Source organism: Heliconius melpomene, chromosome 6 (assembly GCF_056956725.1).
Source record: "Heliconius melpomene rosina isolate 202511_hmr_F chromosome 6, ASM5695672v1, whole genome shotgun sequence".
Lineage (NCBI taxonomy): Eukaryota > Metazoa > Arthropoda > Insecta > Lepidoptera > Nymphalidae > Heliconius > Heliconius melpomene.
The window spans coordinates 9,462,814-9,488,179 of record NC_140394.1 but is presented as its reverse complement, the minus strand read 5'-3'; the positions used below and the strand labels follow the sequence as shown (position 1 = coordinate 9,488,179).

The 25,366-nt window shown below is 30.5% G+C and overlaps 1 protein-coding gene across 2 annotated transcripts; it reads right to left on the bottom strand.

The window, feature by feature from the left end:
* Window positions 1–1,157: 1,157 nt before the first annotated feature.
* Window positions 1,158–24,882, bottom strand: LOC146538401 (alkylglycerol monooxygenase-like). 2 transcript variants are annotated; one of them, XM_085186431.1, is made up of 10 exons: window positions 24,717–24,882; window positions 16,910–17,090; window positions 9,703–9,830; window positions 8,935–9,086; window positions 8,430–8,533; window positions 7,362–7,524; window positions 5,301–5,452; window positions 4,753–4,887; window positions 4,311–4,424; window positions 1,158–2,410 (listed from the first exon to the last, which is right to left on the bottom strand). In XM_085186431.1, the coding sequence occupies exons 2-10, from the start codon at window positions 17,063–17,065 to the stop codon at window positions 2,156–2,158; spliced, it is 1,359 nt and encodes a 452-aa protein (XP_085042557.1). In that variant the 5' UTR covers window positions 17,066–17,090; window positions 24,717–24,882; the 3' UTR covers window positions 1,158–2,155. The 2 variants fall into 2 exon arrangements, with proteins under 2 accessions (XP_085042557.1, XP_085042556.1); XM_085186430.1 differs by having other exon boundaries at window positions 16,910–17,084.
* Between the last annotated feature and the right edge of the window lie 484 nt (window positions 24,883–25,366).

Below are 25,366 nucleotides of genomic sequence, written 5' to 3'. Positions count from 1 at the left end.
ATATCTTATCTTAAAATATACTTGAAAGCATCATGTTGTTGTAGATGGCTTACGTAAGTAATAGTGAAGTTAGTCTACAAAACAAATAAAATATTTACTAACGTGTGACATAAATAAAAGCAACAATATATAAATAATGCATTGCTCTTATATTATGCCAGGCGCTACACTATAAGTAAATGTGCCTAATTGAATCTATTTATTGAAAAATTATTAGAAAATATTAAAAAAATATTAGTTTCGGATTTTTTCCTTGATATACACCCAATTACTTAACCGGATGCTAAATTTCACTATTCTAGGTGATCTGGAACTTGGTTAACATTAAGGTCTATAGGTCAGTCACCCCCCTAAAAATTTACGATTTTTGGACGTCATTATCTAAATAACTGTTTGAGCTGTGTTTATGAAATTTAATGCACGTATACAGGTAGGGGGTCTTAATATTTGAGCCAAATATGACAGGTTTAGGTGGAATAGTTTTTGAGTTACGAATAGGTAAAAAGTGGCTTCAAATGGTTCGTGTAAAATAACACACGGTGCTGCTCGCCAGTTCTGTTCGTAAAAAAACTTGGCTACGCGCTCCGCGCGTTTTAAATATTTTAATTGAATATGCATAGCATACGTGTATATAGTAAAATTCCGTATTGTATTCTAGGTTTGCCACTTCCAAAATTTAAAATATCAGTAAAAAAATTCTGACAAGTAAAGCTTATTACACTGTTCAAAAATATTTAGAGGATAAACATGAATGGTATTAATGTCTATTGAATGTAATGCAGGATAGCTGCCAGCTAATGTAATAGATTGTACCATTGATTTTGAAAAGAGGAACTGTTAAGTTTTTTGCCGGCTCTTCTGAGAAGAACTGCCTTCCGAACCGGTGGTAGCTTTTTGTTCATATATATATTCGACGATTCAAAAGTGCTTATAATAAGTTTATTTGAATAAAGAATATATATATATATGAATATATATATATATATAAAATTTGAATTTGAATTTATGAAAAGGATTGAATAAGGTACATTTGCGAGTTGGGATCATCTGCTAACGTTTATTTGTATATCTTATTAATTATAAGCAAAGTCTGAGCACTTCTCTTGTTAAGAAAAAGTCAAAGATCAAAAGGAAAATATAAACAAAAAATACACAAATTTTAAGTAAAAATTTTTATTATTTATTATTCAAATAGCTAATTATGTACATATTTGGCAGTAACATTATCGTATATTAGAATTACAAACAACATATTTTTTTATATTAAACGAGACATTTGGCACATCTGAATACTAAATAATCTTAAATCTACAGTACCTATTACTGGCGTACTAGATCGTGAAATCTTGAGACCTGTTCAGCATATCTAAAATTTGTTTTATCTATATATATTCTATTCATGTGTTTTTGTGAGAGCAAAGTTAATTCTAAAACACTCTCTCTAAGAAGAGAGCTCTCTGTTTTCTTTATTATTTCACTTCTATTTTATTGAGACATACCTCTGTAGCCATTCTTGTCGTAAATATATCATAACAGTAAAATAATTTCAGTAATTTGGTGAAACAATGACGTATTTACATGTTTTAAAAAATACAGAAGATTCGATCGACATTTGTAAATACTCTTTCCACTTACATTGACATATACAACTTAAAAAAAATTAAAAAATTACGTCATTGTTCCACCACATGCTATATACGCTAAATGTTTAAGATTAGTTAACAAAAAATGTAAATTTCTTTAAATTGTATTCGTTATGTATGAAGAAGCTAGTGACTTGTAACAAATTTATGAAGCCAAAATTTTTGCAACTGGTATAGAAAACTTATAGAAAATTCTATCGACAACGATTAGGTAACAATGTTATTTTTTGCAGTCATTTATACATATTTTATTATACGAAAAACCATAAAATTTTAACATTAAAATCGTTATTTGAGCAAAATATTTAAGAAATCGTAGTAAAAATAATGTAGAATATTTAAAAATAAAAAAAAATCCAAAAATTACTTACAAATTCTAACATACACTATTTAAATGCAAACTTACAGAAAGCTGCCTAACAATAAGACTTTTAATTATTAAACAAAACAAAATCAATCATAAAAAAAGCTCTAAAAACTGAGCTTTTCTCAGTAAAAGACAAAACTTTGGTTTATTCCACTTTCTTCTTAATTTCAAGTAATTTCAACGTATGTAGACACCAGAACATTGCTGATATAACGTAGAATATTTGTAGTACAGTTATACTAGGACTAGTGGCGAGAGTTCTTGTGAGGAAGGCCAGTGCGGAACACCTTAGGACTTCAAGAATAGGTGCATATTTAGAATTATCAAATATCATTCCTATGATAGTTAGTGAAGCGATGACGTAGAACACGAAAATGATGACGGAAATTGGTGTCATGCCCTGAAAACAAAGAAAAATCTATTAATATATAGTTTATTTGTGAAAATTTGTATTATTTTGTGGATAGAAACATAAGTGTTAGAAAAAGTATATAATAAGGAGTTTCTCAATTTATCTCAATTTTAATTTACTACATTTTAAAAAATATATTTCTATTACGTATTGTTTTTGTTTGTTGGCTTAACGCGTTAATCTCAGGAACTACGTGTTGAATTGAATGATTATTATTTTTACGTTATATTTTACGTTAATCGTTTCTACTTAACCCATAGTACTTGAGCTCAGAGGTATCTCGGACCAAGAGTATGCCAAGACACTCTTACTCATTTTCTTTGTTCTATCATTTAACCATGCGGGCGAAGCCGCAGTAAAATATACTCATTAACGTATACGTAGAACTTTTTTTATATATTTGAAATTTGATAAATCTAAATAAAACTCGACAGTAAAAAATTAACAACTATCCATTCAACGAACTACTGACGTCGAAAAACAATCGCTATGAGAACGAACTTTTGCTATAGAACTATGAAATTAATTATAAGTTGCTCAATTAAATATTCACACCGGAATCGGAATAACGAAAAACTTTTAATGACATCTGCAAATTCGTGACCTTTTTTAAATTATTTTTTGTGCTGAGCTTTTTCAATAATAACGAAGTAGTATTTTTTAATTGTTTTTACTATTAGTTATGGACATATATATATATATATATATATATATATATATATATATATATATATATATATATATTATCAGCTTCACGCTGTATCCCGCATGTACTAGGGTAGGTAGAGGGAGCCTAGTAATAATACACTCTGCTCCTCACTTTCCGCCGAATTCTGGAAGCATTGAGTGTCGAGTAGCGGAACTCAACGCCGCGCTGTTTTGTTACCAGGACGAGGAAATGAAAATAAGTCATTTCTCAATTGAACATTGAATCTACAACCGTCATTTACAGTCAGAAGCTGTGCTAAAACGACCTCAATATAATTAATTATATATGTATGAAATATACATAAAATATTAATTTATCACAGAAAGTTAACTGTTGCCGTGGAAATGTAAAATTAAAACGAAAACGAGGCCAAAACAAATATTTGGTATGCAAAACGATATTCTTAATTTTCTTACTCCGAAATGCTTTGTGTAATTTCGTACTGTATAATTAATGTTTGTAACGAAGAACCTTCTAATAATTGCCTTAAAGAAAATTATTGAAAATTGTTAGAAAAAATCTTCTATTTTCAAATATACACAAAATAATTTTATTTGGAAAGAAAAATTAGCGTTTTAGAAATTGTTATAAAAATATATATTATAAATAATTTTGAAGTATATTATACTGACTAAAGAAATGGATATAAAGCGGCCCACTGAGGCAAATTTCAGGGGATAGATACTACAGAGAGCGATAGGAGGAAGAGAACACTAGGTTCCCTCTTCCTACCCTGCTAAATGCAGGATACAGCATAATTCTACCAATAATAAATGGGTTAAGTTCACGCATTTTAATTAACATTCATTTTAATTACATTAATATAATCATAACTGTGTACGCAGTCGTATTATTTATATACAATGTTAACGAAAATAAAAAATGACAAGTATATAAAAAAAAATAATCAGCTTCACTCTGTATCCCGCACACAGTTGGGTAGTTGAGGGAACCTAATGTTAAAACACGCCGTTCTCCAATTTCCGCCGAATTCTAGAGATATTGCATGTTTGCGGAACTCAGCGCCGCCCTTTGCCTCGACATCAGAGCGATAAAATAAAATAATAAATAAATATTTCAATTAAATAAATATTTAATATTATATTGTTTAAGTTTTTCCATTTCCATAATATAACTGGTACCAATAAATAACAATAACAATTAGCGGAAATCCCTTACCATGTATCTGGAGGCGAGCTCGAAGAAGCCGTACAGTACTACCGCGTAATGCAACACCACGTACACATTGCACCAGGTCGGAAGGAACACATCGTATTTGTCACGATTCTCCACCTGTGGGCAAGGGATTGGTTTAGTTCATTATTTATTTATAGAGGTGTGGGTTCAAATCCCGCTGCGTTTAGATTTTTATATGGTTTCTAAAAAAGTTTTTTTTTTCTTTTCTTAGTGTGGAATAGCATGTCAAAAATACTAGTGATGCTGCAAAGTACAGAAATTAATTGTAACATAATAAACTTATAATAATAAACTTAATTGAATTATTAATTTAATTTTCATTATTATTTTTTTTTAATATGAAAAAAAATATTTTTAATATTATAAGATTCGGACCTGCTATAAAAGATATTTCTAAATATATTAGGTTAATTCAGTAACTTACATCTATTTTCAAGTCCTCTTCACCGAGCCTAGGCGTGCCAGGTTCCCAACTCGGTCCCCATACAATTGCTTTCACTTTATCGCCCCATGTTTGGAGGCGACGGAATTTTTCTATTACATATCCCGAATAGAATACCTGAAGGAAAAAATATAATTAATAATTATAATATTTTAATTATTATATACAAATATATTATGTAGAAAATAAAATAAGAATCATATTGATATTTTTTAAAATACCTAAATATTTAAGACAATATAAATGAACATAAATAAATTTTATACATATATAAAAAAATGCGCAGGATTTCAGTTCGATTGTAGCGCAGGGAAATAAACGAGCGTCTGTAAAGGTTATGGCTTCTATTCTCACTGTATTTTATTTATTGAAATGTTATATTCAATATTTTAATTTCCTCTCGCCTTCATTCAACACGGAATGTCTCCAGAATTCAGCGTAAAGTGGAAAACGGAAGTATCTTACCACTAGGTTCCCAAGTTCAATTGCGTGAAACTAAAAAAAAATATTTCAAATTATTTCCATTTTACCTGTAAGTACATAGGATTGAAGGACGGCTGGTTGTAGATGAGGCCGTAGACTATTTCAATTTTGTCAGTCTCAGGGCGGAAGGTGCCGAACAGCCTGTCCCATACAATCAGAACACCGCCGTAGTTCACGTCTAAACAGTATTTGTTGCTACCTGTAATAAAAATGTAAAAAAATAAACATCAGAGATTAAAAGAACGAGTAAGTAATAAGTGATATTTGTTTTATATTTCTGAGTTCTTTTAATATTTACAAAATATATTTCTACACTGATTGAGGCCAGTCATAGCAGTTGTGTCTTAATAAGAACGAAGTGTCTTAGGTCCCTAGGTTTCTAAAAAAATATATAAATATTCTTCTAGTGAAAATCAAAACTTTAACACCCAATAAACCACAGTTATCTTAAAATACATAGAACTATTATTTAGTGTATAACTATAACCATTAATAAGCAACGTTCCGTTTTAGTAACCATTAACCACACCTCACAGTGTTAAATATTTACTGTCGGTTTCGGTTATAACCATAAAATTTGGTTATACATTAGCTGTTTGGAGTTTTATGTTTACAGTTTGATTTTGCAAAACGTACGAATATATTAAATATGTACTATATTATGTTGATCAGTTAATAAAATTATTAGTGAAGTAGCTTCACGCTTTATCTCGCATAGCTGAGTAGGTAGAAGGCACGTAGAGTTGGGAGTTTTTGTTCTAAACTTTCCGTTAAATTTTATAGTTGCGATATTTTTACCATTTTCTAAATAGTTACCGATTCAAATTTTCTTCAAGGAAATGTATATATTTTTTTTGCTGAGAATAAATACAGTGCTACTAAAATCATATTAAATAAATCAAGGATAACTGTCAACTGAAAATATTATAAATTAGCCAAATTAGTATAAAAAGTTTGACAATACGTGAAAATATAATAAAAAAATGTAAATAATAATGGAACTCATTAATAATCAAAATTATAATTAGAAGTATCGAAGCTTCCAATTAAAAATTATTATAAAACGTTTGTTAGATTAATAAGGGAAAATTAAATCGAAAAGATTCATTAAATGTAACGATTATAATGTAAACTTAGTTGTAGTAGAGTTGCTAAATCATTAATTTAAAAAATATGAATTAACAGGCTGCGTGGTTGCCTAGCCTCCCTGGTTGTCTAGCCTGAATGGTTGCCTAGGCTGGTTTTTTTTTATGAAAAAAAAAAAAAATAAAAACAGGCTGCCGGTAAATGGAGTGCCTTGACACTAGAGTTCACTGAGATACAATATGAAGCTAAATAATAAATCAAAAGAAGCTTCTTAAAATACGATTCAATGTAAAATTCCATTGTACTAAAGCGAAAACACAAAAAAATATTTTAAAAATTGTTTACTAAATTTCTTCTTTTATCTCACATGTCGCAGAGGGGATCTTGTGGTGAGACACTCCATTACCCAGTTTCAATACAATTTTTAAGATGTTACGTGATGAGTTGCAGAACTCAACGATGCGTTTTGATAGAAAAAGGTAATTTATCCCCCCGAATGCGAATCGAACTCACAACCGCGTTTACAGGCTATGCTATAGCTGTCTGGCAGCCATGATTACCTTATTCTTTTATTGTGAAAATTACACATTCTTTCTTGTGAAAATTATACACACAAGGTATACACAAAATAAAATCTTATTTTTTACCCTATAGCAGGGTAGGCAGAAAAAATCCGCCTATAATTTTAATTTCACGCTTTGAAGGCACAACTGAGCCTTCGTAGCGATTTCAATATAATATAGGACACGTGATGATCACAGATTTAAATTCCATATGATGAATTTCTTTTAAAAATGTATGTATTTCGTTGATCTAAGTAGATAGATTTAGTAAGGAGTTAGATACCGTAATATCTTCAACAACAGAGGTATCTCCCTTCCATTTTTTACTACCCTCGCTTCATAAATATTTTTTTCCATTCTTTCGTCTCTCGTTCTCTGGACGTCCCAAACCATTTAAGCACGTTCATCTTCATTCTTATCCTCGCTAGTAAATAGAAAATAATAATAAAAAGAACTAACCATGATGTACTCTATGATGACTCGGAGTATTCAAAACGTACTCCAAAGGTCCCAAGCTCTTGATGGCTTCGGTGTGAATCCAGAACATGTAAATGTAGCTGAACTGATGATGCATTATGAACTGAGCGGGAGGTATCGCTACGGCCAACGGCAGGTAGAAGATCTGTTGAACAATTTAGTTATTAAAAATATAGATATATAAAAATAGTTTAAAAAAGAAAGAATAATTTTAGATTGTGTTTAGAGCGGTGGAATTCAACGCCGTGTTTTGCCTCGTTACCAGAGCGAGGAAATAAGAATATTCAATGTTTAATTTCCTCAAGTGGAAATTGGATCCACAAACTGTCACGATTAAAGTCTCACGCTCGTGCACCACGCATTCTATAATTCCATAATTCTTCTCTTCTGCCCGAATTTGATAAACTACATTTTAAAGTGGAGAACTAAACACCGCGCTCGGTTAGTTTTAAAAAAAAACTTAGGTTAAAATCTATAGAAATTCAATAATGCTTCATTATAACTAACTAACTAAACGAATTAAAACAAATCTTATACAATTTAAAAATTACTTTTATTATTTAACTTATTACTTAACTTTTCCCATACAAAAGTTCGTTCAAAATAATTTAATCGTATAAGTAACAAAGACAAAGTCGTAGTAATATGAAAACAAAGTATCGTATAAGAGAATAATCCAATTCATAAAAGTTTATACGAATTCAAGCTCCAATTGAGGCGTAATTTTCCTTTGAAAATTTCTTATCGAGAACGTCAGATGCGCTTAACTCGGCACTGTGCAATATTCAAAAGCTGTCGAGCTTTTCATTTAAATAAGCTTTTAGTGTTATTGTGTTTATATAGATATTATTTATATTATACATACATACAAACATATATATTTAGTACTAGTATATGATAATTAGAGGTCATCGTGGCACAGGGAGACAAGCGTGCAAGTAAACACGACGGTTGTGGGTTCGATTTCCACTTGGGGTAGTAAAATATTTAAAACATATGTAACAAAAATATTTTTTATTTATAATCTCTATATTTATATATTATACTCACAAAGCCACACCAGCCTTGTAGAATGGACTGCCGAATACCGACTCCCATGTTGAAGTCCTCAGATGTGTGATGAACTTGATGCTGTGCCCATAAGATGTGGACCTCTGTAAAATTGTATTTAATGTAATATTTGACATAAATTTAGATAAACATAAAAGATTAATGCACTGAGTTTGCCGTCGTAGAGTGGGGGCATAAGCGTGTGAATGTAAAATGTAAAATATTAAATATATATTTTTTTCTCGCCCTGGTAACGAGGCAAAGCCCAGCCACTCAACACGCGATTCCCCAAAAGTCGGCAGAGAGTGAGGAACAGTAGGCGGAAGGAACTATCACTTGATAAATTTCGCTTGACCCCAATTTCGCTCAATTTTGGAAGCACTATGTGTTGCGTAGTGGAACTTAACCCCCTAGTTTATCTTTTACCAGAACAAGAAAAAGAAAATAATTGGTTCTCTCGAATGGGAATCGAATCCTAAACTATTAAAACACCATTATCCTTTACCATGACAAGCTCTATGCATCCAGTAGTAACAGAAGTCAACGCCCAACGCCGCGGCATACCACGTGAGCGTGTTGTCCCAAGGTAGATCTATAAGTCTGTAATTCGCGTATATCCAGGTGTACAGATAGGACTCTGCACCTCTCCATATTAACCTGTTAAAAGAATATGGAATTAATATTTAATGTTTGTTAATATATTGTAACATGAATAGGAAATGTTTCATTCCCCCAATTGGGAATCAAACCCACAATCGTCACGTTTACAGTGACACGCTCGTGGCAACGTGCCACAGCGACCTCGCAGATCTTATTGCAAAACAAATCAACAATTGAGAATGTAAATAAGAAAGAAAAAATACAAATAAATAAGGAAAATTATTAAAATGAATGACTTGTGTCAACGAGAACTAGTAGGTACCTACTTGTAATGATAGCAAAAACCTAAATAGGTTTTTATAAATATAGTTTATGGGTTATAAAGTAATTTCATTTCCCATCAGTATTATAATTTGTAATTATATAAATATAAGATAAATTATTGTGAATAATGATGGCTTCGACAGTCGATTTTTGAAGCTATATTTAAGTCCCATATTTTTTTTCAACTTCCCGATGTATCCCGCACACAGGAGCGAAGGCAGAGGGAAGTAAAGAGAAGTAAACACTCTGTTCACACCGTTCAGCAGTTTTTTTAATATTAGGATAAATCCTATAGGTATAAAAAAATAGAACCTGTGACCTCTTACGTACTAAGGAAAGCATTTCTTACCTTCCACATTCCTGTATAATTCCATGTGATATGCTCGTTATGCCATCGTTAAGACGAATTCCCTTCTTGCCTTCTAGTCTTAGCACGATGTGTTCGATTATCATGAATAGCAGAAAGTATGGGTATGACTGTAACAAAAAAGAAAAGAAAAAAAATAAAAAATGTAGACTTGTTTAAATGTTGATATATTGATATTTGTTTCATATATTTTATATCTTTTTTTAGCTACACCCTGTATCAGATAAACAGCAGCTTAGCCTAGTGTTTAGCTTGTCGTTTCTTATTTTTCGACTAATTTTGGATATGTCGCGTTGTGAGAAGCGAAACTCAACGCCGCGCCTTGTCTTGTTACCGGGAGAAAATAAAAATTGCTTCCTCCGAGTTATATTTAAAATACTTGTATAAAAAAGGCAGTAATCGATCTCGACTTCGAAATTTTGTTAGCATTGGTTAAGCAATAAGTAACGTAGACAGTAAATGAGTTGGTTGCGGGTTCGATTCCTACTCGGAGGAATTCTTATATTTAAATTATTTCCATTTCTTCATTCTGGTAGACAAAATGCGTTGTTAAGTTCCGCTACTGAACACATAATGGAACGAAAAATGGAGGGTCTCAATATTGGGTACCTTCAATCTAGGTTCCCTAAAAATATTTTACTTTAAAGTATGCAAATAATACTTTTAAGGATATAAAAATATCTATTTTAAAGGCCTATAAAAAGTATCGGATTTCTAATGTGGTGTAGGTACAACCGCTGTAACCAGATCATATCATGTTGACAAATAGATTGCTTAACACATTGTTTAATGTTAATAATAAACCTTTTATGGAGTTAACCAATTTTTCGTCATAGCACAGATCTAGTGTTAAGTCACTCCATTCTTCAATTTGTGCTCAATTAAAAAATATATTTTAAGTGTAAGAACTTATCTCTTACTAAAACTGTAAATTGCTTCGAATTTAGCTAAGTTAGGTTAGTTAGTTATCATTCCCTAACGAGATCCATATTAATAGATCTATCAAGGAAAAGAGATAAAAACACAAAATTACCACGTATTAGAGAGAAATAGAAATATATGAATACATTCGAACTTTTTGTATTGCACAAGACTGCTTTATAAGGTTAGGGAGGTATTTTCAAGGGATTCCTAAGGCATTTATTGAAATTCCTCTTAAAAGGAACTTTTTAAGTTATTTCAATAAAATATTTAAGGACGACGGTCGAGAGACTTTTATAAAATAAAAAAAATACTTAATACAAAAATACTGAAAATACTTTCAAAAGTATTTTCGTTTTCTCAGACTATTTATATTAAATGAGGCGTTGGATTCCGCCAGGTGTATGTATTAAATTATCCTTGTAATGAGCGGAAAAGAAAAAAAAAGAAGATAAAATGTGCTCATAACAAGTCGGTCAGTTTTATCCAAGCCAGTAAGCCAGTGAGTCACACTCGCCTACCGAGGGTTCCAATTCTGGATTGCAGGACTAACATTGACAAACTTAAGTTGTCGGCGTAGATATGCATTTTTTATAGTTTTTATCCTAGAAGCTTCATTATTTTTGTGCTTCAAGGACTACAGACCAGAATATTTTACACAAATTTTTACAGGACACTAAAAAGGAAAAACCAAATTGTATGTATTGTAATTAAATATGATAAAGTATACGAAAATGAATACTAGAGAATAGATTGAGGTCATTTTGGCACTTTGGGACATGATCATAAAGATCATGATCATACTAAAACCTACATTCAAGTTGTGCTTGGTTTTTTTTAATTATTTACTGGCAATGCCCATTCACCCATATTATCACATTAAATTACATTTATTGTATCAATTAAAACAATAGAAACGTAGAATATACATGGAGTATGTAGATAAAAAATATTTAATAACATAAAACTTTACACTCAACACGCAATGCCTGCAGAATTCAGCGGAAAGTGTCTTAACACTATGTTTTCTCTGCTTAATCCCATGGAAAAATTCGTATCCATAACCATAATAATCGTTCTCACTATATTCCTTAATTTAGCCAGGATAATTTCAATAAAGTACATACTAAATTAGCTTGTTTACTTCGTTTCAACTTTAAAAACAAGTTTACATCCTATTTATAATATAGCAAACGCTATCAAAATCCGTTTAACCACAATACAAACGTGATCGGCAAGTTTTTTATTATGCATAAATTTGCTGTTTTAAACTGTTTTTAAATATATTTTTAAAAGCTTAGTATTATATTTTATTTATTTTAAATATATTATTAAAACAATAAAGATGTCGCCTTAATGCTGTAAGCCAGAAATAAATTCAAATCCAAAATATTCATGTAGCTATTTGTCAGCATTTAGAACGATTATTTATTAATTCTAGTACACGTATTTTTTTTGATAGACATTAACTTTCCTTTTTCTTTTCTATTGTTCCCCTAATATTGAGAAGACACTGACAAACGTCACAAATAAATCCCAAATAATAACATTTTAATACATTATCATTACCTGAACTAAAAAAAAGAACGAAATTCTAACGAGATAATTTTTCTCTAGACGAAAATGGAAAAAATATCTGACAATTTTCTCATTTTGTTTAAATCTCTTGTAATATATACTTAGAATATATAAACAAATAATATTGCCAATACGTTGGGAATTTTGGCACTCTATATACAAGCGGAAAGCGAGTTGCTAATTTTAAATTTAGTTTTGATCCAATTAAGACCACTTGCCAGCTTAATATTTAAAACAATATAGAAGATATTATAAGTATAATTTATAAAAAAAAGCTTGTTACCAGAGCCAGGAAATGAAAATAAATGATTCCCACCAGTGGGAATCGAACCCACAATCATCGCGTTTATAGTCAGAGACTATATCACTTTATTTAATTTGTAAGTTGGCTCACTTGTTAACTGACTGGAGTCGAATGACTATATTTACTTCTTGTTAAAATGAGAATGTGTTTCGCCTTGAGATCTATTCTTAATTTATTTACATTATCAATTTACATTATTTATCTTTAAACGCATGGCTTAGTTTCAATATAAGTTCAAAAAATTATATAAGGAACTATTAACGTTCTACGTACTATCACGATGGTTATAAGTTCAAAGTAGAGAAAACATGGGAACTTATTAGTAAGACACTGCGTTCTTTACTTTTCGCCAAACTTCGGAAGCATAGCGTGTTAAGTGGCGGAACTCAACGCTGCACTTTGCCTCGTAACCAGAAAATAAAATTATTAAATATTTTATTCCTCCCTGTAAGTATCAAAGCTACAAACGTCGACACGAGATCTCCTATTTATCTAATTTTATAAAAATGAAAACATTCTAGACTATAGCGGTACAGCGTCAACTACGCGTTTAACACTTGGGGAAACGAAATATTTTAAATTTCCTGAAAACAATGCGCGGCGTTCAGTTACGTTATTCTCTTATCTACAGTGTTTTATAGAAGGAATACAGAAGGAGTGTGTTGACTCTAGAAAGCAACTCTTTGCGTTATTTTAAAAGGCAGAGAGTAGATACCTTTTAAAATAACGCAGAGAATAAGGTTGTCCATATTTAACAACTTTAAATACATATTTTTTTATATACTTATAAAGAAAGTACAAACAAAATTGTACCTTGAAAAAATTTCAAGAATTACAAATTTCAATAAATTTGTAATTGTCTTATAACGAAGAACATTCTACGCTTTTCAATTGTTTAAATGAGCTCGACCCCAATTCCTGTAAGCGCTTACATCGCGATCAGCGATATTTGATCCGACTGATTCAATATTTTCCGTACAATTTAAAATAAATTGATGCTGTTTTTGCATATTTTTAACCGACTTCTGTAAGAAAAGGAGGTTAGCAATTCGACTGGTTTTTTATATTTGTTAGCCTAGAACTTTTGACTGCTTCCCGTGGACCCATTTTTTTTGGTTCATTTTTGACAACGGTATCTATGAAAAAATCACATAAGTCTTAAATTTACATTAGGTATGTGCGCGACAAATAGACGAATAACTCAATGTCGCGTTAACCGATTCCGATGATTCTTTTTTTACTTAAATGTATATACACTTCAAGAATAGTTTGACTAAAGTTTGATTAGGTTCTATTCATAACTGGGTAGGCAGTGTGAACGTAGTGTGAAGACACTCCGCTCCTCGTTACGTGAAAACAAAAATTATAATTATTTCACTCTCCAGATTAGGAATCGAATCCACAACCGTTTCAATTACAGCCGCACGACGGCCTACAATAAGAATAATTCATAATATGTAATTTATTCTAAAATTTTAAATTTACGTTAAAAAGTCCACTCTTTTACATACTGTAGTATCTACTTGACATAATAAAAAGAAACTAGTTTCTCTTTGAATTAATAAACATACATAAATAAAATATAAACTATAACTTACTGAATTATTCATATATATAAATTATTTATATATAAGTTAGTGTGAACGGATTGTATAATATGAATTATATTATTATTATATAGTACTAATGTTACCTTGACCCTAGAATTAATAATTCATATCGAAACATTCTACGAAATTATTATCAGGTTTATAGTTATTTATATTTTGGTTTTAGTAAAAATAGAGAGATTAGTGACTTAATTCTCTACTTTCTGCCTTAACGGCAACATTATAGTATATAGGGAGAAATATTGTGAATATATGGGTTTATTCTTAAACGATTTCGTTGGGTATTAAATAAACTTGACGTTTCGAAATCACAAGGCAAATAGTTTCTATATCATATTAATCGAACTTGACCCTTTTCCCAATATTTACAAATATTTCGGGGAAATCTAAAATAACTCAAAGACTATATTTATATTAGAACTTCCTACGACACTTAAGAAATAGAGAAATAGAGAAATTAAAAACGTAATAGTGGGACTGATGGGGTATGTTACTAAACATGAGAATACTGTAGAAAATATTCTTAAGAAAATGGAAAATCTTCATCAGAATCGGTTCAATATAAGCGCCATGGCTTCTCCATACAAACTTTCATATAGTAACCAACAAAATAAATATGTATATATATACAAACACGTGAGTAAAATAACCTTGTATAAAATTTATATAAAACAGGTTGTTGCGTACATGACTAATTTGTTTTTACGAAACACTTACAAAACTGACATTCAATTATCTATAATATGTCTATAATTATATATTTGTCGCATAGTAAAATAAATAATTAAATAACATAAACTAAGAAAAATAGTTATTCATTAAAAATATATCTATAGTATTTTGTTTCTTGTTAGTAGTGCGAGAAAATGAAAATAATTCATTTTCAGTGGAAATCGAACCCACAATCGTTGAGTTTTATTTGCCGCTGCCCCATGAATGCTTTAAAGTTTATTTTATTTTACTTTTAACTGTAGAGTAAAATAAATAAATTGCCCTTTAGGTACTTAACAGACACCTTAAAGATTAACGAAACAGAATATAGGCAAAGCCAGGTTTTTCTGCAGGTCAGTTTTTATAAGAGGTTGACATACTTTCGCGTAATGAGATTTTAATCGCCTTCCATTACCGCTTCTATATACAATGCATTGCTCTACTTACAAATTGAATTAGCCACAAGTTTCTAACCCTTATACTGCCGGGCTATAATATGCGAATAGTTTACTTTCTGGTTTCTAAATACGATAGTTGCGGGTTCGATTGTTACTTAGGGTAATATGTGGCGTTGAGTTCCGCCACTAGACACGCAATATCTCCTATATGCGGGCGATAAATTATTAAAAATCTGCACGATGTAAAATAAAATTCTTTTGTAGAAAGAGGAAAAATTAACACTAAAGCGACAATTGGATTGTCTCGTTCGTTACAAAATTATTTTTATACAAAAAAATATTACTTTATTCTGAGGAAGCTCTAAGAATTCTCCATTTCTTTTAAAAATACCATTTTATAAATAAGGCGTTAAACTACTTATAAGGATTCTCTTCTTCTTGTTAATCATATTATATTCCTTATTTAAACATATTTTTTTATTCATAATGTATTAGACACTGATTTAGAAAAACTCAGATACTTCAACTAAAACTTCTTCATGACAGATTGTTTCATCAAGTAAATACACTATACAAGAAGGATCAAAGACCTACTCCGGAAAATATATTCTATAGTATTATATAATTTAGTGGAAAGACTAGGTGACCACGTCAAGTTTTTATGATAAAAATATCTTTGGATAGACCGCTACTGAACTCCACAGCATGCTAAATGTTCTATAGCTATCAAATAACTGCCTAAAAAAACCTAATTTTAAATACATTCAGAACTAAAACTTTGATAGATTGTCCAAATTGAAAATCATAAAATTATTTTAAGTGACATCTTTTTAAATCTAATCTTAAACTAATAAAAACCCTTTACTGTAAACAGATTCAAAATTACGTTGAAATCTTATTTTCCATTATAATTATTATTATATCTTTTGAACTATATCTATTATGAAACTTTGTAATTATATTAAATTAAATCTCATACCACAAGTAGTGTCTCGGTTCAAGTGGACAGATACCAATTAGCTGCTATAGCAACAGCGTGAGTTGCCAATCGATATTATATTAAGAAACTCTCGACTAACTTAGTATTATAAACGACGTATCCTGTATATAGCAGGGTAGACAGAGGGAACCTAGTGTTAAGGCACTTTGTTCTACACCTTCTGTCGAAATTTTGAGGCATTGCGTGTTGAATGGTGGAACTCAAATTGTTTTGGTACCAAAACGAAGAAATGAAGATATTAATAAATAATAATTTATTCCCTGAGTGGGCATTGAATCCACAACCGTCACGTTACAGTCACACGCGCACTTGCGCAGGGATGACCTCAGACTATCGCTTATTTTGTCAGAAATAAAATGCGTTAAGAGCATATATTACGTAGGTAGTTATGTCATATTTATAAATACAATATATGCAGTATAAATACGACAATAATAAAAATTAATAACAACGAAATTAATTTTATTTTTAATTGGAAAGTTAATTATCACAAATTACTTAAAATATGTTATTATTAGCTTCACGTTATATTCCTCAAATAGCAGAAAACGTTCAGTTCGTAAATTGAATGGCGAAACTCTAAAAAAAAATCTCGAGTGAGAATCGAACCCACAAACATCGTATTTTAAAACATATCTATAATTTATATCTTCATAAAAGAACTTACCTGTCTAAAGAAATTAGGTACATCTTCAACTTTTTCATAGAGCTGCTCCTTAGGCGAATGCAAGTAGAACATACGGCCGATGCCTTTCAAATGGTTGGCGACCACATCCGAGAAACCGTTCTCTGTGGTCATGTTGGCGAACGACATTTCCGCCATTTTCCCCTTTTGTGTTTACCTGAAACAAGGAAATAAATAATTAATATAGAAATTGAAAAAAAAATTTAACCGATTTAACTTTACAGTTTTCACTATTATATTTTAACAAACTTCCCTTAATTTTAAATATTTGTTTTTAGAATAATATTAAAAAAAGTAATAGAGATTAACATATTACTAAACAAATAATTATGTAGTTCAAGCGGCGAAGCCGCGAGCGGGGAGTTAGTATTAATTATAATCTCGGTGTCTCAAACAGAAGAACGAAACGAAATGTAAATCGCTTCGTTTTTAACTTTGATAAAACTTTTTCAATTTCACTTTACATCTGCGCGTAAGTTTGTGATCTATTGTGTGAAATATATAATTCGCTAACCTAGCACAGTATGTCATAAGAACTACAGGCGACGGTCGTGTGTTCAAATCCGATTAACAAAACTGTGTTCGTTAGATTTTTTTCATTGGAATGTAAAAGGGGGTATAATTTTTGTAGCAAGGGTTGTGGGTTCAATTCCCAGAAGAGAAGAGAGAGGAGAATCTAATTGATTATATTTCATTTATTTTATCTTCCGCACTCTGAAATTTTAATTAGGTCACTCAACACGGAGTGTCTCCAAAATTCAAAGAAAAGAAAAGGTGTATCTTTTTACTAAATTTTCTCTATCTATTCTTCTAGGCGGGTCAAAGCAAGCAAAAAGCGAGATGCTTTTTTCTTCATCTTATTCTGTTGTGAGGTTCTATGTGCCTCATAAAAATGGTTGTAATGAGTGAAAAAAAAGAGATATGTGTGAATGTATCGTTTACCGTAATTTATATTTGCAAAAAGCGCTGTGAAAACTGACATGAAATATGAATAAAGTTCAGTAAGGTATGCGCAATCATATTTGAAATTGAAATTCTTTGTGAAGTATTTTGCACGTATTTTTACGGTAAAATATAGGAATATTATGATTTATGAGTTTTTACAAATGCAAATAAATCAATGTTTATATACTTATAGAGTTATAGAGTTGTTATAGAGTTGACTGTGTTTAATATAATTTAGATTGTTTTTTAGGGTTCCGGATTTCAAAGGGAATAGACAGAACAATTCTACAATCACTTTGTTCTCCGTCTGTCCATTTATCAAGATTTTCTCATGATCGCGTAGGAATCAAGCTGAAATTGATAGCTATTATCTAAATATAGGTATATAGTCCCTCAGAGCACTGAAAAGTTAGGTTTTTCTACGTCAATATAATCAAAAGATATGAGCGTTTATGCATCGTCTTTACCACATTGGCTATGAAATTGGAAGCGTAATGAAAACATATGGCGACCTCCAGTGGGCCTAACGTAATGTAATTGGTGACTCGCATATTTACCGATTTTTATATAAAGGCTTACCGACTTTTTATATAAAGGCTTACCGACTTTGTATATAAAGGTGGCGACCTAAAACAGTCATTATCGTACTGAACTCATATGAGTTCCAATAAATTTTTTAAATACTCTTTCAAGCTTCAAAGAATCGAGTAAGTTTAACTTATTTGTTTCAAATCGGAAAAAAATGAAATGGGATAAGGAAAAACACTCGATCATCTTTGACCTCATGTACAACACACGTACATATTTATAGTTTACATAACACTTTTTAACAAAAACATTAGATATTCTTTTATGGAAATAAAGTTAGATAATGCTTCTTTCGTGATAATAAACTAAAATTAGGCAAAAAAAACTTAAGCATTAGGTACAGCGGTGTCAACTTTTATCGTTATTTACAGAATGTGATGTAAATAAGTGATTTTGTTGTGAAATATTCTTTTATACTATCTATCTAATTTTATGTAACTTCGTGCTTTTTCCCACATTGAGGGATGGGCTGGGAAGGCCTCGTGTAAAAGCATTATTTTCTTGGAAAATTGGAGACTGCATGTTCATGGACACAATTAGAAGCCAATCGTGGCGCAGGAGCACAAGCGTGCGACTGTAAGCGTGACAGGTTGTGGGTTCGATTTCCACTCGAGGATATGAAATATTTAATATTTTCTGATAATGGGGCAAGTCAAGGCAAGCCTCCAAAATGTAGCGTAAGATGGAGAACGGGACGTGTCATGTGTCATACACAACTATTAGTTATATCAATCACGCAGGCGAAGCCGCAGGTAAAAACTAATATGGCTGATTAGGTCATTGACTTTAAAATTTTCATTATTAATTATATTATATCACAAACCGAGATAAAATAAGCACTCATTGTCCACTCAGTGTGATACAGTGCTAAAAATTAATAAGTCTTGATAATTAGGAAATAAACTAACATAAGCTACGGCTATCAATGAACTCTTATCATTTTGGAAGTTAATAGTATATATTTTAGTTGTTTATAATCATAATGTTTAGTTTATAATTATTATAAACATGTAAAAAATGAATTATTATTAACTTGTAAATTAGATTCTATTAACAGCTTCGTCTGCGTGAAAGAATAGAAGCAGCATGACGCTATCTGATCTCAGTGTGATATATTAACACGAATGTCGTAATATAATTTTTGGACTATGTCTGAAATAAAGATTTATTATTATTATTATTATAATTATCATAAATGGACTTTCTCGATAAATGCATTTCCTAACATAAAAATAGTTAATCAATTCGAATTAGTAGTTCCGGGGATTAGGGCATTCAAACCAACCAACTGTAAGCTTTATAAAATTTACATACATTATTTATTGTTTTAAGCTTAAGTACACAAAGAAAAATTGTCTTAAGTTACACCATTACTTAAAAATGTATTCTGGCAGAGGATAATGAAATATCATGTTACAGTAAAATTTGAACGTAATATAAACAGGCATCTTCTTTATTAGACGCTATAAAAAGTATGTAATGATGGGGTCGGAAAAAAAATGTAATTCCATAGAAGTGAAAAATTATTTAACCTTTTGGAAAACATTAAATATAAATAAATTTATAATTAATTCCATGTAGCCTTTGTTTGTTAAGAATAGTCATCCATAAATTTAGTTTCTCCAAACTAATAATTAATAACGTTAATTAACAATGTAGCGATGCCTTTATTATTATTAATTATCTTCATAGTAATATAAAGGCCACAAGGAGATTTATCATGTTCTTATCAGTACTTAGTTAGTTTATTGCTACCTAGGAGTTGTGTGAAAAGGAATTTATATAATACTAGCGGCCCGCTCGCGGTTTCACCCGCGTGAACTATGTTATTATTAATTTCTGTCTCCATGACTACGTCCTAGTGACGTCTATGCAAAATTTGAGACTCCTAGCATTTGTGGTAACGAAGTTTCATACAAACTTTCAACCCCAAAAACAACCCCTTAGAAATCGAATATTGCAAATTCCCGCAATGAGTGAGTGACCTTTCGATTTTATATATATAGATAGATTAGAATTATTATTACTAGCTCATATTCATTATAGTAAGAGACTGTCGTGGTGTAGTGCGCCACCATCTAATTCTAAACGCGACGGTCATGTGTTCGATTTTCAGTCGGAGTAAATAATTATTAACATTTCATCACTCTATTAATAAGAACACGCGGCGTTGAGTTCCACCATTCAATAGGCAATATCTCGAAAAGTGTTTGAATATATTTTTGTGCACGTTGCTTGACAATTTTCCTCACAGTTGGGTAAACAGAGGTAAATACCAATTTCCGAGATTGCATGTTGAGTGGCCGGATCCAATGCCACACTATGTTTGCCAAAGGGGGAAAATAAAATAATTTAAATATTTCCCCAGAGTGGAAATCGAACCTACAACTATAGGCGTTGACTGTCATCCGGTGTACATCGGCCTCAATTTTTAGTTAAATATTATCTCGTTCATCATCATCATAATAATTAATTCTTAGAATTTTATTTATTTGAAATGCTTATAATGTGTTTATTAAAACATTACTTGGTAACATGAAAAATTGCACTTTGTCAAAAACAAGTAGGCAGGTATCATATATTTTTGTCGTTGTGTACAAATAAAAATGGTTTACAATTTTGCCTATTAAGCTGTACGACATATTCAATTTGACGACATGACTAGAAATATATAACGATCATTATTATAAAACAATTATTGAGCAAAAGTGCAAATGAAATCCGTAGTAGCGCAGAGGAACAAGCGTGAGACTGTAAATGCGACAGGTTGTCGGTTTGATTCCCATTCGAAGAAATGAAATTTTTAATATTTTCATTTCCTGACTCTGATAACGAAGCAAGGCTAAGTTCAGAAGAGCATAATAATTTTATAGAATATCAGCATTTATTTTATCAAAACTGATGATTACTGATGTTTAAGTTGTTTATGCTGATAGAGGAACACGGAAATATGGAATTGTCAAATGTCAATCTATCGATGTTTATGTCGGTCGATCAATATATTCTCCATTCACACATGGTTAAATTCAACAGTTATTATTGACAGTGTTGAGAATTCTGGAGGCATTGCCTGTTGAGTGGCGGAATTTAACAACGTGCTTTACCTCGACACCAGAGCGAATACATAAAAATATGTATATAAATAATCATTATATCGACTTTTAAATTTAAATCGAACCCATAGTCATCGTATATCCGTCAGACATTTCTCAATTGCGATACCGTGAAGTAATTTTGCGAGTGGTTCTCAAAACAACGTTATCAGTCCTTGGCATTAATCCACACGTGTCTTTACACTGCACTGATAAGAAATCCCAGACCCCTGCTGAATATATAAAATCGAAAGGTCACTCACTCATCACGAAATCTCAGAAAGTACATGTGCTAGAAATCTCAAATTTGGAATAGGAGTTACTTATAGGACGTAGGTGCTCGCTAAGACGGGAATATGCAATATTCGACTTCTAAGGGGTTATTTTTGGGGTTGAAAGTTTGTATGAAACTTCGTTACTACAAATGCTAGAAGTCTCCAATTTTGCATAGACGTCACTAGGACGTAGCCATGGAGACAGAAATTAATAATAACATAGTTCACGCGGGTGAAACCGCGAGCGGGCCGCTAGTATATATATATATATATATATATATATATATATATATAGACATAAGTTTTATGTACATTTATGCAAGTAATTCTAAATTAAATAAATATTATTTACATTTTCTTTCTATAAGTATATTCTATATGTTCTATATATATATATATATAGGAAGTGTAAAAGAATAACGTAATTTCCTAAGTGTTATACAAGAACAGAAAATCTATCTTTAAAGAATTTCTTTGGTTTAGACTTTGGTGAGAATTGATACTGGACGTCAATGTTGTAACTCTCTTCTGTTTTCGTAAAAGGTAAAAATATTTTTGTTAATTTATGTAAAATTAAAATAATGTTTTTTTTTGATAATATTAATAGATATAACGAAATTTATTTACTGATGTTTAAGTTGTTTTTTTTGTCCTAAATCTTCTAAGATTTTAAAATAATGAATAATCTGTTATTGAATATTTGATTACTCATACCCTTAAGACAATTTTAGAGTAAACAAGTTTCAATAACAAACTATAAATAGGTTAAAAACATATTATAATTATTTTTATTCTTCACGTTCTATTTCGTATATAATATGTAGAACGATATTCAAACTTTCTTTGTTTGTCTTTGTTTTGTCTTGTTACTACAACGAGGAATGAAAATAAATTATTTCCTCGAGTAGGAATCGAACCGTCATCTATATATATAAAAGGAGTTGTCCTCACTGACTGAGGTAAGACGCACGCACAGCCGTAACCGCTGTGCGTAGAAACGTTAAATTTGGACAAAAGTTTACTTTTGTAATCTGGACATCCACTAAGAAGGGATTTTGAAAAATTTTAACCCTAAAGGGGTGATATATGGGTTGAAAGTTTGTATGGAAAAAAAATTAAATCGGCACCGATTCTTATAAAATTTGAAATTTTGATTTTTAAAAGTATTTAATTGAATACGTGTTTCATCGTTTTCAAGAATTCTCCCTCTAAGGGTGCAAATCGGGAGTTGAAAGTTTGTATGGAAAAAAAATTAAATCGGCACCGATTCTTATAAAATTTGAAATTCAGACTCTTAAAAGTATTTAATTGAACACATTTTTCATGGTTTTCTAGAATTCTTCCCCTAAGGGTGCAAATAAGGGGTTGAAAGTATGTATAGATTTTTTTTTAAATCGGGACCAATTTTTATAAAATTTGAAACTAGAATTTGAAACAAAAAATTTGAAAATTTGAACACAAAACAAAAAATTTGAAAATTTGAAACTAAAAATTTGAAACAGACTATTAAAAGTATTTAATTGGACACATGTTTCATGGTATATTAGAATTCACCCCTAAATACACAACCGAAGCTGCGCGCGCCCGCTGGTATAACATATATAGTCAGACGCTGTTCTGCTGCGCCACGAGTGCCTCTATAAAATATTATGTAGATACATACATATTATGCTATTTAAATAGGTACGTGACAAATAAACATAATTTGTATCTCTTATATATTTAATTTATATAGATAGAGACGAGGTCATACGATTATGGAATATTTTTCAGTTTAATGCTGTGGAGAGCAGTATTAGAAAAATGCTGTGACATTTTTTTTTAAATTTTGCTTACCCTTTTCTACTTATTGTTTAAACGGCTGATTTGAAAATTTTTCGTTATTGTTTTTGTAAGCAATTTTATTTAAGTAAATAACTCAGTAGCTCAATAAGTATACAATATATTTTCCATTATTTAATAGTCTTGTTTCCCAAGTCTTGTAAGACTGAAATTGAAACTAATGTTCAATGAGGTTTGATAGTCAATAAATTTAAATTATGTTCATTTCTCCACTCTGGTAGACTAAGCGCGGTGTTTAGTTCCGCCGCCGTTTCGCAAGCAATGTCTCGAAAACTGGACGGCAATTCTCTGAATACCTTACTATGGAAGAAAAAGCGTGACACTGTATTCTTAAAAAGAAAATATTACTATTTCATTTGGATAATACGTAAGAAAATTATTAGGGACTTATAATACAAAATTCAAGTTGCAGGAGAATCATTAATATAATTGTATTAAATTAAATAATTTTACTATATATTTTTTTAATATTGTATGAAAGTAAACAATTAAATATCTATCGTAAGTTATACATAGCACTGTCATTGAACAGATACCACCGGCGAGTGCAAGTGGCGACGTTGTTGACAAGTGTAGGACTAAAAATATCTCCTCGATGTCCGATAACATATAGATATATGTTTATTTAGATTGTATATATTTTTTTATAAAATTATGTAATATAATATTTTTTAGAACATTATTATTTATAGAAAACAATTAATTATTTAATCGTTTTCCATAAATATTATAATCTTTTTCTAGGGAAAAACGAGTATTTTAAATTTATAAACAGACATCTGTGATAATAGTAATTTCAGCTTATCTTATTTATAATTTTGAGGTTATCTTTATTTATTTTTTATTTTTAGCTGCATATGTTACTAAAAATAGATAAAATGTTATTTAAAATATAATACTCCATAAAATTTATATATATATATATGTTTACATGATATTTTAAATAAAAACTACTCAAATATATAATTACTTATGTATGACAATATGATAAATCAATAATAAACACAACAAAATAAACAAAAAATAAATATAAAAAAAAATACTTACGAAATAGAAATCAATAAAAAAAATTAAATGTCAATACACATAATCACTATCAAAGAGTCAAAACACTACTTTATTTTCTATCGCTAAAAACAATTTAATAAAATCCTGCGCACGTATCGATCTGTCTGATCTGAGACCGCAAGCGACAATGTTAACTCGACCACCGAGTAGCGAGTTTTTGTATAAATAGACCAATGTAAGTGAATTAACACGGCGCACGCCGCACGAGTTGTTGTTCATTTTTTGTATGGCAACGGTACTTGGTGCCGTTTTTTTTCATGTTAATTAAAAGTTAGTTTTGTTGTTGTTTTTTTCTAATCGATGTGTAAGGTGAATTTGCGCAATATTTATAAGTTATAATGTAAATATTTTAAATAGCTTCGTAGAATATTTTAATACGACAAAATGGAATAAAGGAAAAGATTTAAATAGTTACAAATATGTTAGTACATTACCTGTAGTAAATATAAGTATATTGATTCGATTCGTTAGAAATAGCACAATTTTTTTATTACAGTCAAACTGATTGCCACATGAACTAAAAACCGAGCATCGAGTTTTTATGTAAATAGACAAATGCTGGTAAAATAACAGGACATAGTCCCAATTTTTTTAATACATTTTTTATACCTCAGCGGTACTTTGTACCA